The sequence below is a fragment of the Cupressus sempervirens genome, chromosome 9, assembly GCF_028749045.1.
Source record: "Cupressus sempervirens isolate cs-2001-9-10 chromosome 9, ASM2874904v1, whole genome shotgun sequence".
NCBI classification, from domain to species: Eukaryota; Viridiplantae; Streptophyta; class Pinopsida; order Cupressales; family Cupressaceae; genus Cupressus; species Cupressus sempervirens.
The window spans coordinates 755,763,234-755,782,447 of NC_143126.1; the positions used below are offsets into that span (position 1 = coordinate 755,763,234).

The 19,214-nt window shown below is 37.3% G+C and overlaps 1 protein-coding gene across 1 annotated transcript in view; it reads left to right on the forward strand.

Annotated features, from left to right (window-relative positions):
• The window catches only part of APG3 (Peptide chain release factor 1), a 234,547-nt gene that overhangs the window by 200,799 nt on the left and 14,534 nt on the right, over window positions 1–19,214 (forward strand). The window contains exons 13-14 of the mRNA XM_089801947.1: window positions 4,547–4,594; window positions 4,790–4,873. Of these exons, the coding sequence (XP_089658073.1) occupies window positions 4,547–4,594; window positions 4,790–4,873 (132 nt within the window). The remainder of the gene's footprint in view (window positions 1–4,546; window positions 4,595–4,789; window positions 4,874–19,214) is intronic.

The window sequence follows — 19,214 nt, forward strand, 5'->3', positions numbered from 1 at the left end:
TAGCATCACTGTATGACCAACACACCTCCTATGTACAATCATCGTTTTGTTTGTGTTTTATGGTTTTTGAGACTACTTCTAAATATTTGATACTACAAAACACACAGTACAAGAACAAAACATTCCAGTGGTATCAGAGCAATTGCCTTCGTGTTGAGATACCTTTTGGGAAGTCATTGCCTTCGGGTTGAAATCCCCTTAGGGAAGTCATTGCCTTCGAGTCGAGATCCTCTTCGGGAAGTCATCGCCTTCGGGTCGAGATCCCCTTCGAGAAGTCATTGCCTTTGGGTTGAGATTCCCTTCTAGTCGAGATCCCTTTTGGATTGAGTTCCCCTTTGGATCGAGATTCCCTGAGGATTGAGTCTCCCTTTCGGACGAAATTCCCTTTGGACTGAGTTTCCCTTCGCATCAAGTTCCCCTTCGGACCGAGCTTCCCTTCGCATTGAGGTCCACTTTGGATTGAGATTACCTCCGGACGGAGATTCCCTTCAAGTTGAGATTGCCTCTGAACAAAGATCTCCTTTGGGATGAGATTCCCTTCGGGCTGAGATCACTTTCAAGCTGAGTTCGCCTTTGGGATATTACAATGGCCGACTTCTAGGATTGTCCGTTGTTCTGGCCAACCTATTTATTTCTTAAGAAATTAGTTGCAAATTGTGTCGAGTGGGTGTCAGTTGTAAAAGATGCAAACTTGAGGGAGCAATAATGTGTGATGGAATTTGTAGAGCTAACTTAACTGTGTTTTCTTGATACATCATGTCAAAATTATTTAAATTCTTAGGTGAATTTTGGAAGCAATTTTTTGAAGGCCTATTTCATTAATCTACATTTCATGTCCTAAGTTGAGATTGTGAATCTCCTCTTCATGTCTTTCTATATTTCACGTAAAAAAGTGATCTTTAGTCTGAAAGTCCTTTGTATCTTGTCCTATTAATATTTTATAAGTGGCAAATCGAAAATTGAGCCTCTTCTAATATTCTATAAATATTGTGTTCATCCTCAGTGTGGTTTTTTCATTGGGTTTTCCATGTAAATCTTGTGTTCCCCTATGAATTGGTGTTGAATGTTCTATCTTTCATTGATGCTATTTAAAGTTACATGTTTGAAATCAAAGGAAAGTTAAAATTGGATAGTAGACCAATTCACCCCCCTCACAGTCTCTACGTGTGTGCAACCATTTCTCACCTTAATAATGCAATGGGACATAAAATTACAAACTCTATATTATTCGATGGGGAGGGAAATTCATTCTTCATTCTAGAAGCCATAATTGATGTTAGGGAAAATAAGCTTAGGAACAAGTGTATTTGGCTAGGGACTTTCCTACAAAAGATCATAATCATTGCACATTCTTCAACATCGAAATTTGCAATTGCTTGAGGACAAGCAATTTTGGGACAAAGGATTGTAATGTCCCCTTTTTCGACTTAGGTGTTTGGGGAGATACTGTTAGTCTATTTTCTTCCCATAGGCTTCATTAGAGAATTATGATGGGAATATTTTAATTAATTCAATCGAGTTGCCTTAAATTGTGGGCAACTTTATTTTTATTAATTTGTATAAAGAAACTTAAGTCAAAAGAAAAACTAAAATAAAGTCACTTTATGTGGGCGAAAAATTTATGATTTCAATAAAGTTGAATTTATAAATATAACTTCTTGGATGTTCTAACAGAAATTATAAAGGGGGAATTATATAGCTCATTTTTATTTTTGTTCATTGCAAGTTTTAGACTACAAGTTCAACTTCAGAGTCTAGAACGGAAACTCTATAGGTATTTTGCTTAGGAGATGAAATATCTTCCTAGTCAAATCTATGGTGAATCCACTCAAGATTCACAGTTTTTAAATGGAGGAACAAACTTTTTATTTGCAGTTGTCTCCTTCGGATATCCAGTACAAATTTATTGAGATTTGTAGGTAAATGATAAATTTGTGATTGGGTGTATTGTATGCATTACAACATTATAATGGTATGCATTCTTGTGAAAAAATGATTTTAGTTTTGCTAAGGAAGCAAACCCAATTATACTGTTTCTGCTCCCCATGGGAGTTGTACTGCTTTCAGACAAAGTGAAATGGTCAAAAGCTTGGGTTGAAGGTTTGGAAGGCAGCCTGTTGCCTGTGGTGGCTTCTCTAAGCCAATGCAACAATAAAAGAAGTCACCAGTCCTTGTCATGCCATGTAAGGAGACTGCTCGTCCATTCAAAGGAAGTGAAGGTGGCTCAAGCTTGGTGTCAACTCCAAAAGAAAAAGGTATCACAGCTTCACTTTATGTTGCCACACTCATACATAGGTCACCATTTATATGGTGCCATACACTTGACTTACCTGGCCATACAGTTCTTGGTATGGAGAATAGAAATTAAGGACTACTCACTGTACTACTAGGTTGGCTATTTTGACCTATAAAATTAATATTTAATTGTTGTATGTAATTTCAGAATACATCATCGATGTAACAGCAATATAAAGAAAATTCTCTGTTATCTTTTGGTTTGATATTTTGTTTAAATGAAGTTAATGATAAATAATTACAATATCCTTTCAAGCAACTTAAATGAAACTCAGGACAGATGGAATGCAAACTGTTTGTTAAAATTTCTATACATAACTTGTAAAATTGTAAAATTTAGGTTGAAAATTCGGTCCTGTCTATTCCATGACTTATATCAAGCATTGCATTTCTTTAATTGGTGATGGAATTTGGTTCCATTTGCAAATGGAGCAATTCCAGTGTCCTCATTACATGATCAATACATTGTCCTTACACCATACCACACACATCACACTATTCGTGAGGTGGCATTTGTCATAGATTGTCTAACATGGAGATGCATCTGGTGTTTGACATTGACCTGCTCAAAGTCTACATGAGTCTTTCACAATTCAATATTTATCAAATTTGGTTTATACACATTTGGTTCTAGTGTTGAAGGAAGATATCGTTTATGTTGGAATCACCGCTGTGGTTACATCCAAAGCTTGAGTTGTCAATGAATGTCACAATAGCCATAGACAAGAATCCACAGAAGGCGGTTAAGCACATGTCACAAATCCATCTGTCTATGCTGAATAGTACCTTCACCTGGACCTCCCAACAATCCCCCCCTCAGCATGACCCGAGGGATTTTAACCCATAACCCAGTGCTCTGATACCACTTGTTGAAATCACCACTGCCATTACACCAAAAGCTCGAGCTATCGATGAACCTCGCAAAAGCCAGAGACAAGGATCCATAGGATGTGGTTAAGCTCATGTCAGAAATCCATCAGTCTATTCAGAACGGTATTGTCACCTAGAGGAGACAAAGGCACCAACTGTGCACTTGTCATAGAAGCAATCATCATATACTTTTTCTTGGGAAGAAATTGTAGCTTGCAGATCAAATGAAGTGGTATTTTCTTCAACAAATCTAATCTCAATTATCACAATTAGATAGCCATGCATCAGAGACTGTTGCTTTTCATTAGTGAATGACCTAAGCACATCTTAGTTGGGTTTGTTACCCCATTCATGCACTTCGTGGAAACTATATGATTGAATTGCTATGCCAATCTTCACCATCTAATGATGTTATAGTGCTAGCGCTTAAGTCACATCAATGGCGATGAAGATCGATCTTGATCAATAATTTATTGGAGAGGATAACTCTTTCAAATATTGAGAGAGTGGATCAATAATACTTATCTCCATGTTTTTTCGTTGTAGTCTAGTCACTTTTGAATGACATAGGGAAGCATGAGAACATAAAAAAGAAATTCCTTGAATTATCCCTGTTGTCCTCAGCATGATTTTTTATTATGACAGTAGCATGGGAAAAAGAAGAGAGAAACGTGGCAAGGGCCAAAGGGAGTGGACATGAGCCCATGAAGAATAACTTGTTACAAGTTTTCTTCATGTATTTAATAGGTTGTGAACTCAACTAATTTTTTTATTATTAAGATATTATGAGATTTTTAGATCTACAATTTTGTATTTTAATACTGTCTTATAACAATTTTTTTCAAATCTAAGCACCACTTTATATTTATCACTACAAAAAATTCTTCAACCATCCTTCAATTATATTGGTACAAGAAAATTATAAGTTAATCTTTTCGAAATGGGGTTTCAACTTCTTATGGTTGGAGACTATGATTTGGGTGTAAAAAACTTAAATCTAAAATCTTATTATCATGAATGGTATAATTGCTTTCCTTCAATTCTTTATAACAAATTGTACATGAGGTTTATTTTTCTATGAATTTATTTTTCTATAAACAATGTTCATTTGTATTTAAAATCATGTTAGGCTCACCATGTTCTGAAGTTGAATAATTTATGGCAATTTTTATGCGATTTACTGATTTACCTCAATTATGCTTTGGTTTTTGTTTTAAGTTAAAGATCATGTTGAATTCATCTATGGAAGTGGGAACAACTAAGCTCTTTTAGTGATAAATAATTTAGGTTTATTTTGTCTTTAGATTTTTTAGAAGTTGGCGGTTGTTTCATCTATTGATATATTTAAAATTATTCTCACTCAGTATGCTTTGTGGTGTAGATTGGAACTGGTGCGCGATCAGAGAAGATAAGGACATACAACTACAAGGTTGTTAAGAATTTAATTCTCCTATAGATATTACTTCTTTTAATTGTTCCCTTTAAAGTTTTCAGGTTTATAGTTTTAACTTGAGGTTGCAATCAACATTAAATACAACTTACTGAATATATGTAGCACCTAAACTTTTAAGTAGGTTTGTATTCCAGAATTATCATTTATAAGAGCTTCTCTCTTTGTCCACAGGACAACCGAGTTAGTGATCACCGCCTAAAGATGAACTTTGATCTCATATCCTTCCTTAATGGTGGCATCAATGCGGCTGTGGAGGTAACCTTGTTAAAAATAACATGGTTTTCATTTATCCTTGTTGCAGTCTTAATGTATTAAAGAGAATATGATAATTCACATCTTGTACTTGCACAACATGGATCTTCACAAGAACATGGTAAGACATTAGGACAACACAGGTGTCCATGTAAAGAAGCGTAAATGTCATTTATATCACAAAAATAGTACAACTTTGTGTCGAACTCTTTGACAATACAATTACCTAAGAAGAGTATGTTAGAAATAAATCTTTGACACATGTGATCAGGGTGCATTGATGGCTTTGGAATGCCTCCATTTGTTACACAAATCAGACATGTCACACTAGTCCAAGTTAGAGACCATCCTACATGACTAGGCACGCAAGAGCACTTGTGAAACAATAGGCACTATCCTTGTGAAATTTCTCTCCTCACTACTTTATAAAATCAAACCCAAAAGGTTATAACAAATTAACATATCATGCTGTCAAAGTAGAGTTGGTCCTATCCCACTACATTTGCAACATAGCTAAGTAGAAAGGATTGCCTCTTTATCACTAGCATTTATCACTAGAAAAGTTTCCCTTTTAACTTTTTCAAATAAAACTCAGAGGGTTATGACAAAATATGTAACCATTGAATCTAATTTTTCCCACCTATTGAAATTCGAGTTCAGCAGGAAGTGTATTATATTGTCATTTAGTTCTCCATAAAAAATATGAACTGTAAATAGGTGTGTACTTGTTATATCCCTTGCCTCCCTGCCCCTTACCACTATTTTGTATATTTATTTTTCTTTGTAAATCCTTTCCCAGTATATAATTAGCTTGGACTGCACTCTTATGCCAGATAATCTTTGATCAGATTTTTTTATGCACTCCATAATGTGACTCCACAACCTTGTCACATCTTTTGAGGTTATGGGTCATCCTGCTATTGTGACAGGGATTTTAACATGGATTATACTCATATTAATGCCCCCCATTACCATTACACACATACTCCTTGATCCCCCTTTGTACATTTATTATGTTATGATAATTATGTTTGTAAACAGATTCGTTCTTTTTTTTTGATTATGACTCTTGAATGCCCAAATTATGAACAACATCTGATTACAAGCAGTTGAAAGGCCACTTTTGGATAGATTGGCCTTTCTCTGAATTAATAGGTACAGCTCCCTATGGTGGATTTGCAATGAATTATGTTTTATTCCTAAAACTAATATGGGGGTGTGTTCTTGACCCAAGAATAGAAGAGGTAAAACTGAGCCAGACCTGAACAGGATCTAACTCAGGCAGAAAAAGATTTCTAAAGAATTGATTAAGTTCATGAACCCACACATCTTATAAACTCACAAAGCTTAATGACTTAAAATAGCATAACAACTAATACTGAACTGAATTAACTATGATCTGAACTACAGAGAAGAAGAAGTTAACTAAAAGGGAAAAACGTTTAAGAGATTCCTCTTTGAACATGCAATGATACTACTTATCACATCCATTCACTGCCTCTAAATAGGGGAATGGAATTCCGTTCTTTCCTTGCTTCAATCCAGATAAAAGAGAAAACATATAACTAACAACTAACAGAAATGGAACAAAAAATAGTTGATACAAAATGCCATTCAATTGACTCTGCAACATCAAGTACTTCACACCAAAAATTTGCCGACCTTTTATTAATCTTTCAATTTCATATATATAGGATTCTGAGATGACCGTTACAATAGAAGTTCAATCGTTTCATCTCCTCAAAGAATGACAAATGGCAAGAAACCAGTTTGTCATATTGCAATAATTACATAAGAAAGTGAAAAGGGGGCAAAATGTGAATCACTTCGTCTTCTTCCCCTTTTCTACTTTTGTTCTATAGGCCTTAGCAGCAACTTTGATTGGGATTAGCTCTTCATGCCTAGGCACGTGTATATTGGTGTATCTCAAGAGCCACTTAGAATACTCCCTGGCCAACTCCTTCATAGCACTCAATTGATTTGGCAATTCCTCCGTGGCCATGTGTATGCATCCACTGAGTTTTTGGAGTTCGGCAACTCTGTTTTGAAACTGGAAGATACATTAGTCAGACTATCTAAGAATTTGGAGAAATTCTCCTTCATGATGTTTATCCCAATGAGTGCTTTCCCTTGGCCACTAGTCTGTGAATCTGTATGTAGTCCCCTCATGAGTTCAAATCCTCTATCTTGGGTCTTCTTCACTTTATCCTCTATTTCCTTAAGTCCTTTTTTTGCTAATAAGATCATTTTTGACTTGAACTGCATGCTCTGAAGCCATTCGAACAGAGGTTCATCTCCCTTTGGCAAGAGTTTTGCTTTAACGGCTTCCTTTGCCTTCATTTGAATGATCATCTTTAGAGGGGAGATACAATCGTTGCTCTTCGCTCTTTCTCCGGCCAAAGTACTGCTATTTGCTAAGGTTTTATCCTTCTTTGTTCCTAATCTTAAGATAACATTGCCAATTTGTAATAGAGACTCCCTCTAATTTGAGCTTCCCAATCTAGTCTTTACCAATTTGGCCAAAGTGCCTATCTTCCTGAAATTGAGAGATAAGGGCTTGAACTTTGACAGCAGTAGGATTTCTTGTTACTAATACTCCGGAGATAGTTGCCAATGGAGTGACCAATTGTCCGATGAATCTGTTCAACTCTTCTATCTCAGCCTTCATCTTAACTTTTGACAACTTCAAGTTTTTCAATTGTCCCTCAATTACTTCATTGGTTGACTTCCACAAGCCAACCTTGGTGTCATGTCTGGCCTCTCCTCTCCAAGGTCCACCGAGTGCAGAGTAAAATCATCAGTAGTCATATCTTCAATTCCTCCTTCTTTGTTGGGCTTGGCTATCTCCATTGTTAGGTGCCCTATTTTTGGATCTTGCCCAAGTATAGACAAGGTTTTCTGCTTCTTCACCTTGGTTAATGCAGATCTAGAACGGACTGCAAGGGATATGGTATCCTTGGTGGGGGTGCTTTCATCTTTCCTTTTTCTCTTTCTCTCTAGAGTATCCTCTAACTTATCACCTTGGAGGCCATCCCAAGTGAGTCTATGCTAAACATCTTCTTCTTGATTGGAGTGATTGTCATCGCAGTTGAAGTGAAGGGATTCTTTGAGACCTAAGAAATGAGCTTGGAAGAGCTTTGGCCTTTCTCCACCTCTGAGGTTCTCTTCATTGCCTCATCAGATTTAGTAGATTCACTGCTACTGCTCTTTCCATCTCCCAAATCTACTATCTGTACTGGGGAGCCACTTGGTTGTAGAAGTGTAGCACTTACTGGCGGAACTGGTCTATGATGAGATGAGGGGATTAGGGTGACATGAGGAGAGGGGACAGGGGTAACATGAGGAGAGGGAACTGTGGTAACAACACTATCCTTTGGCTCGTCCGTTTTCTTCTCCTTAGCATCAATTTGGGTTCCAATAACTGGGAGCCATCGTGACACGTCTTAGCTATGGGGGTTCTCTTGTTTGGAGGTTGGTCACCTCCTCCTGAAGGTTGAGCTGGTCCTTGGGTGATAGCTAGTGTTACGCCTGGTGTACCACTCTGGGAGGAAGAGGGAGTTGTAGTTGCTGGAGAAGCTTGAGTGGCTGCGCCTTTACTCTGGCTTCTTTTGGCTGTCCATTTGACCCACTTCCCAGTTCTTTTGATGATTCGGGCCATCATAGTGTCTAAATCTTCCTCAGCATCCTCATAAGGCTCCGAACTAATAGGAGTGTTTCTTAACTTAGTCAGATATGTATTACTATACATATATTGCCCATCATCCTCCAATCCTTCAACATTAAGATTGATATTATATGTTTTTATTTGCTCCACTGTGAGCCTAGCGAAAACACAATCTCGACTTTCAAATTCATCTTTACAATCTGCCCATTAATCTTCAACAGTGGTAATGTGTTTGATCACACTCCCAATCTGCAACACCTCCCTAGCATATCCATTCGGATCAAACATAGGTCTCAAGACCTCATACATCTGTAATTTGTATTTCATCTCGAACCGAAAGCTCCTACTTTCACAGGGAACTCATAGCCCTTCTTCTTCAAGCTTCCGCTTAGCACATTCACCTGTACTACCTGCCTCATGATCTTTATTAGCATGATCATGTCGCTCGAATACCTGGGCAGCTTCAAGGGGAATCCATCGAAAGCTACAAGATGCAAATATGAGAAAGATGAGAATTGGATAAAATAGCTTCTGAACTAACTAATAGCCGCCATTGCCTCCAGACTGAATCTCCTCTTCGGGCATCCTTGGAGTTCCTTGCAAATTCTCATTGTGAATGCGTCATTAACTTTGACATACTCCGCATAACTATTTTGCAATTGCAAACATGGATAGAACTCATAACACTTCATATCATCAGGAAAGTTTTTTATTCTTGGAAGGCCTGGCTATAACTGTAGAGATGCTAGCATGTAAATCAGAAAGGAAGACATATAGAAAGTTTTGAAGAACTTCACAACATTGAGAGCATTGGAAAGATTTTCACTTAGCTCATGAGCCCAATCAATATATTGCGTATCTAAACAAATAACTTGTACCAGAAAGAAATACTGTTGAATGAAATTTAGAGCTTATACCTCACCTTTCAGTCTGTGTAGGAGAACCAGAATGTCTACAATCTCAGGTTTGAGATTAGTACCAAATAGAGTTTTGGGGACCTTACTCTTGGCACTCCGTGGCTTTTGAAACCAGGATTGCATAATTTCCTTCCTCCACATCATCTTCTTTGCGGAGAACTCAGAGACTACTCCTCCTACTGTCAAGTCCAAAAACTCCTCCCGTTCTGGAACTCGGAGGCAATTCACAACAGTTTTCCTATCAATGGAGATTAATGCTATATGATCAGGTAACACAATCTGTCTGGTATCCGGATTGTAGTGATTTATGCATTCATAAATCAATTTTGGAGCTTGGACTGCCATCGGGAAACCAACTGCCTCTACTAGTCGACTTCCTCGCATCTTCTCAGTTATGGGATGAATCAGCTTTGACTTCAGCCTCCTTTGGAAATCTTGCATATCATAAAAACGGAGTGAAGTATCCGTGAAATTCTGCAATGTGGACTTGATTCCATTTAGCCCATCAAAACCCGCAAACTTGGTTGCCATTCTGTTTGAGAATGAAATAAATTGAAATTTCAAATCTAGATGAACAGGATATTGAATTCGCAAAACCAGACTATTTGAAAGCGTTGTGCAATTTAACAGAATAAAAATTCAAGAAAAAGGGGTAGTTTGAATAACTGTTATGTTTCCATCTGTATAGGAGTCTCAATTCATCCGTTGATCTTTAGGATTTGCACCACATGAATGAATTAAAGGATAAATCCGTTGAAACAGTAAATACGGGGGCTCTAACAGATATTTTGGTGTCTTTTCACTGTTTCCGTTGGCCCAATGGTAACTTTCCTTTCTTTCATACTTTTCTGTTTCCCATTAAGTTTCGGAGAATTATGAACAGAGTACCCCATAAGGAAATATTCGCCTAATTAAATTTTGCTTAGTATACCTTTCCCGCAATGGTTAGATTGTTTCCATTATCATCTTAAATTGTTTTGTATGTAATTTGTGGGCCCAATCCACTTACAAAGTTGATTTTCTCTTGAATTCGGAAAATCGTCCTCATGGGTTGAAAACCCATTGAGGAGAAGATGGTTCTCATTTTTCTGCGCAGGCTTTCCTTTAAACTTTATCTTTTGAGTTAATATTTCCTTTGGGTTTGGAAAGGCCTAAAAGGACTACGAAAGTCGAAAAGGGGCCCACTTTCTCGTTTCTTTCCTTTACAATTGCCTTTAGAAAAGCCTGTTGAGGAGAAGGCGATGCTCAATTTTCTACAAGCTTCCTTCTTTCATTGAAAACATGATAAGCCACGAACAAGCCTAGCTTTGTGAATAACTTTTGCATGTTGTAAGAATCCCTATCGAATTAGGAACTAAGCTACCCGTAAACTCACAACATCAAGGAAAACCACCCTGCCATAAAATGTGGGAGAAGGGAAAGATGAAAAATCTGATGGAGACTCTTTTTCACCTAAGAGGAATTAAAACTAGACCGAGACATACTTAGGCTTTACTGAGACACAAAAATTTCCACTTTTGCAAAATGGTTACAGGGTGAAAAGTGGGGCAACAAATTATTAGTTTGTGTTATGACCATTTTATTGTACCATATGAATGTAGATGTTACAGCTTTTGTTATTGTTGGTGTAATTAATTAATTCTAATTACACTTTACTTAATCTTACTTAGGATAATGTATTGTGTAGTGGTTTACTTATGAGACACCTAGGAGTTTACACTTATGTTAAGCATATGGTGTAGTGGAACTCCACTCTAGGTGGTGATAGTTGTTATCACATTCCATTTTGTGTAAGATCCACCTTTAGTATACATTACATTATCATCCTCATCATATGGCGCATACCTCATTGCATAATGGAAGATGGATAGGTGATTCCACCTTGTATGGGTCATAATTTATCAACTCCTTATCGTAGTCTCTTATTGCCTTGCCTATTTAAGAAGACCAAAATTATGTACATTTCAATCATATCCATTATTGCATCTTAATGTAATTTTCTTGCCATCCTCATATGGAAGTTATCTTGGTCTTTTATTTAATCCTAGGACTGTTGTAGGGTCGCCTAAAAAGCTAACATGGTATTAGAGCTCTCAAGGGTTGAAGAATCCTTCTCAAGAAGCAAAATCTTGGCTTGATTCTCTTGTCGGTGCAAAACTTGGACATCACCATTGCGTCAAAGAGGTTGTTTTGGTGAATTTTGACCATATATTTTCCTATATTAGGTAAAAGCCAAAATTAAGGCAAAATACTTTTTGGAAAATTGAGCCATACAACCCAATTACCAAATCCGATACCATTTTAGTTTTTAAAAAACATTTTATGAATTTTTCAATTTTTTTTGCAATTTTTTAGATATTTTAGGGAAAAATCTATGGGCCCTGCCCTTGGTATTTTGTTAGTAAATTTGTAGGTATTTAGACTGTGATTTGTCATCCAGACATTGGTTACATCAAAGGCTACTCTAAATATTCATTTGACCAAAGGCTGGTGAATGCACTAATCAACTAGTAACGATACAATACCCTATGGCCATTGTGCTTTGAATCCATAATAGTGTGTTAACATATAAATATTGACAAAAGCCTGAAACATAGGCAATGTGGAACTAAAGTCACTTTCCCGCCACCGGTCCTAGCGACATCTTCTGCCACTAGGGGCGACATCTTCCACTGCACATCCCGCACACCATCTTCTAATACAATACAGGTCCACGATAGATTCCAGGTCTTTATAAAAGGCAGAAAATACCCAAACTTCAGCAAAGACACTCCCTCATTCAAAGCCCACCAATCATATGCAACTTGCAAATCATTGTTGTCTGTACACAAATTTTTGTGACCATTCATCTTTGTGGTCACTATATCCAAAGTCGTAGTCGCCCGTTCCAACACACAAATTGCTCAAATCAGTCGATGCAATTAAAAAGACAGGCAGGTTTGGAGCATCACAACGGACCAAATCATCCTTGCCCCATGCGTTTTGAAACCGCAATAGTCAAATGAAGGTGGTCAGCGCATTGGGAATAGTTAGTGTCCATGTGATGAGAAAAAAGATTGTGGACCCTTGTTCCAACCCCTGTGACCCCTTATCAATTGCACACGCGGACCAAAATCAATCGACACATCAGCTGGTCCGAGCTTGACCCACACGATCTAGAGTGGGTCAGTGAGACACACAGATTCAAGCGGCCAAACATTCCCTTTTGTGCAAGGTGCAATCTTCTTTGAGCCTCCACACCTTTTGACGGTGTCATTTTCTTTAATTTTAGAGTTTTGGGTCACAAAACATGTGGTTTAAAGGCTATCACATAGATCACAAATCAATGTGGCCCCCATCTTGTACACAGAAACATTAGTGGTTCACTATGACATCACCTGAGTTACAAGGATTGCATGTGACTTGCGATGATCAACCAAGCTTGTAGTGATAACTCATAAGGGGGGTTCCTAGTTCATAAAACCCATAGCTTCGTCTGATATTGCTCACACAGGACCCCTCACATGAAAAGCAGATTGGCCATCCCAACGAATTCTTGAACTCATCCTCGTGGCCTTTTCTTGGCACCACATGGATTTTTCCACATCTACACCAATAATTAGGCATTTTTTGCCACGGGTTCCTTTCACAATGCTATATTTGATGCTTGTCCAAACGTGAAAACATATTTTCTAGCTTTTTCTTGCTATGACCATACAATCATAAAAAATAATCTCTCAAGTTGCTAATGTCATCAGAGGGTTTGAATATTCTTCCTTCACCATTTGAGTTTTTTGTTAGTGTATTTAGCTAAGTCTAATTACATTTTACTTAATCTTACTTAGGATAATGCATTACATATTAGTTTATATATGAGACACTTAGGAGTTTGCACCTATATTAAGCACATGGTGCAAGAGAGTTTCACTTTAGGTGGTGATAGTTGTTATCAAATTCCACTTTATGTGTGAGATCCACCTTAGTGCACATCATTATCATCCTCATCATGTAGCACATACTTCATTGCATAATGGAGGATGATCCACCTTTGGCGGACATGAGATTCCACCTTGTATGGGTGATAACTTATCAACTCCTTGTCATAGTCTCTTATTGTCTTGCTAATATAAGAGGGCCTATTGTGTACATTTCAATCATGTTCATTATCAATAATATCATTCTTGCATCTTAATGCAATTGTCTTTCCATTCTCTTTTGGAAGTTATCTTGGTCTTTTATTTGATCGTGGGGGTGTTGTAGAGTCACCTAAAACTCTAATAGTTATAATTATTAATAAGTGGGCTATCCCATTAGTTGCAAGTTGTTACAAATAGGGTAAATTATAAGTCTCATGACTAAACATTAGTTGCAAGTTGTTAGAAATAGGGTAAATTATTGGTCTCATGACCAAACATTAGTTGCAAGTTGTTATAAATAGGGTAAATTATAGGTCTCGAGACCAAAAACCATGTAGATTAATGCTGAGTGTTATTTGAATTGGACGTATTGGTTGTCCTTAGAAGGGTAGTTGAAACCAATACTGTCTTACAACACTGAATATAAAACATGTGATTAGAGATCAAGCTTTTTGCGAGTGAGGTCAACCTTTGGGGGTGATGGTATCAAACTTTGTAATGGCTCCAAAGTAATGCCAACAAAACCCTTAGCACATCTTCACCATTTAAGTCACGTTTTGGGAATTTCATTATGTGTGCCTAAGTGTAGATTTCTATGGGCTTTAATGTGTCGTAAATGCTAGGCAATAATTAGAAACCAACTTGTTTTGACAGAAATAAAAATATCGAGCATAAACAAAATAGAAAGCTAAGAATTGATTTTTTATTTCAATAGAAAGATAATTAAAATAATATTAAAGGATGTTACAAAAACTTGTTGTGAGGTTCTCACACCATTGCTCCAAATTCTTTGGGGACCCCCTTTTTTTTAATCGCTTTGGCAAATTTTTGGATTGCTCAAAATTTTTGAGTTTTGAAAATTTCACGCCTTGGCACCTTCAGGACAAATGTGGGGAGGCTTAGCTTATTTTCACCCAGTTTCAACTTGATTTTCCAGAGCAACCAATTTCATCCTTAGGCGGAACAAAATTTTAAAGAGCAATATTTGGCAGGATAAAATTGTAAATTTGTATTTAGACGTTTTCCTTTGAAAATCCGGATATAATTGTGTAAATTTGAATAATCTTTCAAAAGAGAAAAAATTGTTACACTTAAGTTTTGGATTTTCTCAATTTTTTTTTTTTTTTGGTGAAAATTTTAATTTTGATGAAATAAAATTGCAAAAATCGATTTTTGGCTCTAGGAGAAACTTTATTTTATTTTTGTCAAAAAAATTTATTGGCATAGCAAAATTGATTTGGGTAAAAATTGCAAAAAATTGGCTTTAATAGATTAAAGTTGCCTTGAAAACTTTTTGCCTTTAATGAAATTGGTAATTTAATATTGAAAAATGGCTTTTGGTTAGCCAAAATCCAATTTTAATGACGTATTAATTACTAAATCCTCATTAAATGAAAATCTTTAACATCTCCAAGGCAACATTTAATTTTCTTTTGCAATTTAGAACTAATTGGCAATTTTAAAAGGCAATTTTCATTTTAGCAAAATTAATATTTAGCTAAGTATTTAATTGTGGGCCATAATTTTTACATTAATTATTGTTTTTTCTTGCTCCCAGGGTCCAAGTCGGCTAGCTTGGGAGGAGTAAGAAAGTTGGGTATAAGAGGAGGCCTCTCTCCCATTTCTTCGTCACTTCTCACTTCTCCTTCTCAAGGCGTTGGTGATTTTGCAAGAGCAGATCTGCACTCTTTTTGCTTGGCAAATTTTGTGGAGGGCGAAATTTGTGGGAGCCAAAATTTGTGGAGGGTGAAATTTGCGAAAGATAAAATTTTGATTTTTGCAAGAGGTTGCAATTTTTGCCCTAGGTTGGGTAATTTTATTTGGAGGTGAATTGCATGATAAATTTCTGATTTGCAAGGGATTTGAAGTTCTTAAGGTCAAGTCCTAATTCCGAAAAAGTCGCTATAAGATTATTGGTTAAGACGAATTTTCATCATCTAGAGTTGCAAGGGGTCCTTAAGTTGACATCCTTCTTTCGTTCTAGTCTTAGGAATGCTTCCCTTGGTTCTACTTGCCTTCTGGTCCACCCCTCTACCATCCTGTAATAGGGCGAAGAGTATGGAGGATGTTAGTGCAAGTAAGAATCCCAAGCGGACAAGACTAAGAAAGACAAAGAGGATATGATGCCCAAAACGCCCTTCTTCTCGAAAATGAAGAGAATAACTGACACCAATATTGGTACAGTGGACATGATACGGATGAAGGATAGACTAAAGGAAGGACAATCCCCCTTGGCAAAGAGGATGACAACAAGATAGATTTTGGATCGAAGTTGGATGAGTTAGGAAAGGTTACTATCAAGAAGAAGCATTTGGGCACCCTTTCCTCTCTCAATGCTTTTATTGGATTTGCGAAGGAATATGAGAAGGATCACGAAAGGATACTACAAGCAGAGAGTAGCGTGGCGAAGTCGGCGGAACTCAGGGTGAAGCACACACCTTGTCCTCCTATGGAAGAAGTTAACGAAAGGCTAGCTAAGTTCATTGCCTTAGCTAAGAAAATGAAAGAGAAAGGGAAGATTTATATTAGAAGATTATTTGATGTAAGCCCAAGTGGCAATTTCCCTTTCTTCTAGAATAGGACAAGAGGTTTCTAATTGGCCACCATTTTAGTGCCTTCTCATTGGTTGCCACTTTTTGCATTTTTTTCATTGGTCCATTGATGAGGTGGCAGCTTCTCATTGGCCGATGGGGTGGCAACCCTAATTAGGGTTTTGAGGATCCAATCTGGATCATTGATCCTGTTTTGATCTCCATCGTCCGTTGTATTTCTGGCCCCTATAAAAGGCCATTTACTCTCATTTGTAAAATGTTGGAGAAATTGTTGCGAAGATAATACCAAAATTGCTCTCTTTTTCATTGTTGCGATTTGCATGTTGATTAAGAACATTGGGTGTTACTGCATGTTTTCTACTTCCACTTAGATTTCCTTTCAAGTTGTTGAAGCAAATTTCATTTCAAGTTGTTTAAGCAAGAGTAAAGTAGATGGATAGTTGTATGGTAGCATTGGTAAATGTTTGATAGGGGTCAATACTAGGCCACTAGCATCCTAGCGGCTGGTTGAAAAGCTTTGTGTGGTAAGCTAGTTTGTTATTCCTTTGAATCATTGCACCTGTGGAAGTGAGGCCGCTGGTCAGCTCTCATTAGGTTCCATCCCCGTCCATTTGCTAACCTTCCATTCATAGGAGTAGGAGTAGAATAGTGAGTAGCTGGGTAGTCGAAGCTTAGAGAAGGAAGTTAGGGAAGTAGATCAAGTATCAGAACACACCCATTCACCCTCCACCACCATCGCTTTCCCATCAACATCACCATTGGCAGACACATCCTCCATCATCACCACCATCAACATTATCTGCCACCCGCATATTTCACAAACCCATCACCATCACCATCATTCCACCAAAGCCCAAGTCATCCTTGAATGAATAGCGTAAGGTCGCCTATGTGATTACCAACAAATCACATCGATAAAACTGAGCGAGTATCCACAAGAGTAAGGAACATTGGAGTTATTCTCATGTCCCATGAGCAATAACTTTTCAAGAGAGGAATTGTATGTTTGATATTCCGTATCAGATATACAATTACTAATATGTTATGTAAGTGATACAAAACTCGCATCAACAAAACTGTGAGTGGACCTCATAGGTAAAACTCCATTGGGAGGCAATACCCGAAGATAAGCAGTTGTCATGAGAGTGATGATTTGACATAGGACTAAATAAAGAGACACATGCAACAATAGGGAAAGGGTTATAGAAATTTCTATATATAGGTAAAAGAGAGCAAAGAATATTGGACTTCATGGTAGAGGTCAGTGATGCATAGAGTGCATCGGATATAACAAATGCCTCTTTAGGCTGGTCCACCAAAGTGGAACTGTTATCTTGCTGCATCATATGCTAGTAGCTAGAGTTGCACTTGTAGTGAATCCATCTTCCTAAATTGGTTTTCTCCTAGGTGGTATTGATATGAATTTTATGCCACTACACCATGCATAGTCAAATATTGAATAGTCCGAATGAAATATCAAATTTCCAACTCTTTTAAACAAGGAAGCTCATATGCTAAATAAATTATATGGATTGTGTGATCAAATGAGATAACCCTATGGTTCCTTCTTATTGTGGACTTTTACTTAGATATAATAATGTGATATGTTGGGTATCACAAAAGGACATACACTATTCTTTTAATGGATATTTAACTACTTCAACCACTCATTAAAACTTTAAGCTTTGAGATGTCACCTCTATTGCCAAACCGTAAAACTACATGCAAAAGAGGGGCTCAACATTTGTAATGGGGCGATGATGTGAAGACCTCACAACATCTGACAACTCCATTCAGGAAATGTTTCTGAACATTTCAAGAATAAAACTTCTTTGGATCCAAAAATCTTTGATTCATCCCTTCCTCACTTATCAAACAACTAGGAAATGTAATCAAAATGGAAAGAACCACAAATTGAGATAAGAACCTTCATCTTTAATTGCCCATGTGTGTGCAAATGTGTTCATTCCCATCTCAAGAAGAACATCAAAAGTCCCTATGATCCGTTGTAATTAGCTATTTGACATCCATACTCCAAAAGTATCCTAGATAGAGCCTTGCTGCTAGTCTAGTGTCCATAGTCCCTACAAGCTTATATTTGTGATTTCACTACAAACATTGCTCTACTCTCAGAAAAATTGTATTGAGTAGTACCCGTAGAGATTATCATACACCCAAGGTAGAAACGTCTTAAACTTTCATTTGTTTTCTCTCATTTCTAAAAGATCCAAGTCAAAGATCTGAATTCAGGATCAATGGGGAGCATACACACTGCCCAAACCAACTCGCTTCCCTATCATTAACACTTTATCTAATACTACTTTCTCATTCTCATATTCTATTTTTTTCTATAACCAATGAATCTTATAATGGGTTTGGAGAAACGACAATGGCATTGAAGTAGGCATAAGATCTTTCACTAATTCCAACTCCCCCTCAAAGATCCCAATGACTAGGAGCAATTAATAGAAATAACAGAGTGGGTTTAACCATGGAGGAAACTTTGTAGTTAAGCGCACTCAAGCTGGAGTAGTACTAGGATGAGTGAGTTCTCAGGAAGTCCTAGTGCTTCGCCTCTGTGAGCATCACCTAAATCCAATGAGTAGTAAGTGTTCCATTTATTCTCATGAGAGATGGATTCGTGTGAATCACTACTCATGGTCAAAAAATACAGAGTTAAATCCTGATAGCAATATCATAATTTGACTTGCTGTGGAAAATATCCCTACTTATCAATTGATGAGCTTAAGGGGCTTTCTAATGAATGGTTCATAAGGCACAACACTTGGTGAAGGTTTTGCAAATGGGGTTGCAAGTAGAGTGGGTTTAACCATGGAGGAAACTTTGTAGTTAAGTGTGCTCAAGCTGGAGTAGTATTGGGATGGGTGACCTTCGAGGAAGTCTCGGTGCTTCACCTCTGTGAGCATCACCTATAGCCAATGAGTGCTAAGTGTTCCATTTATTCTCGTGGAAGATGGAGTCGTGTGAATTACTACTCATGAAACATGGGTCAATGAGTTTGACTCAAAAACTACACGGTTAAATCTTGATAGCAATATCACAATTTGACTTGTTGTGGAAAATATCTCCTACTTA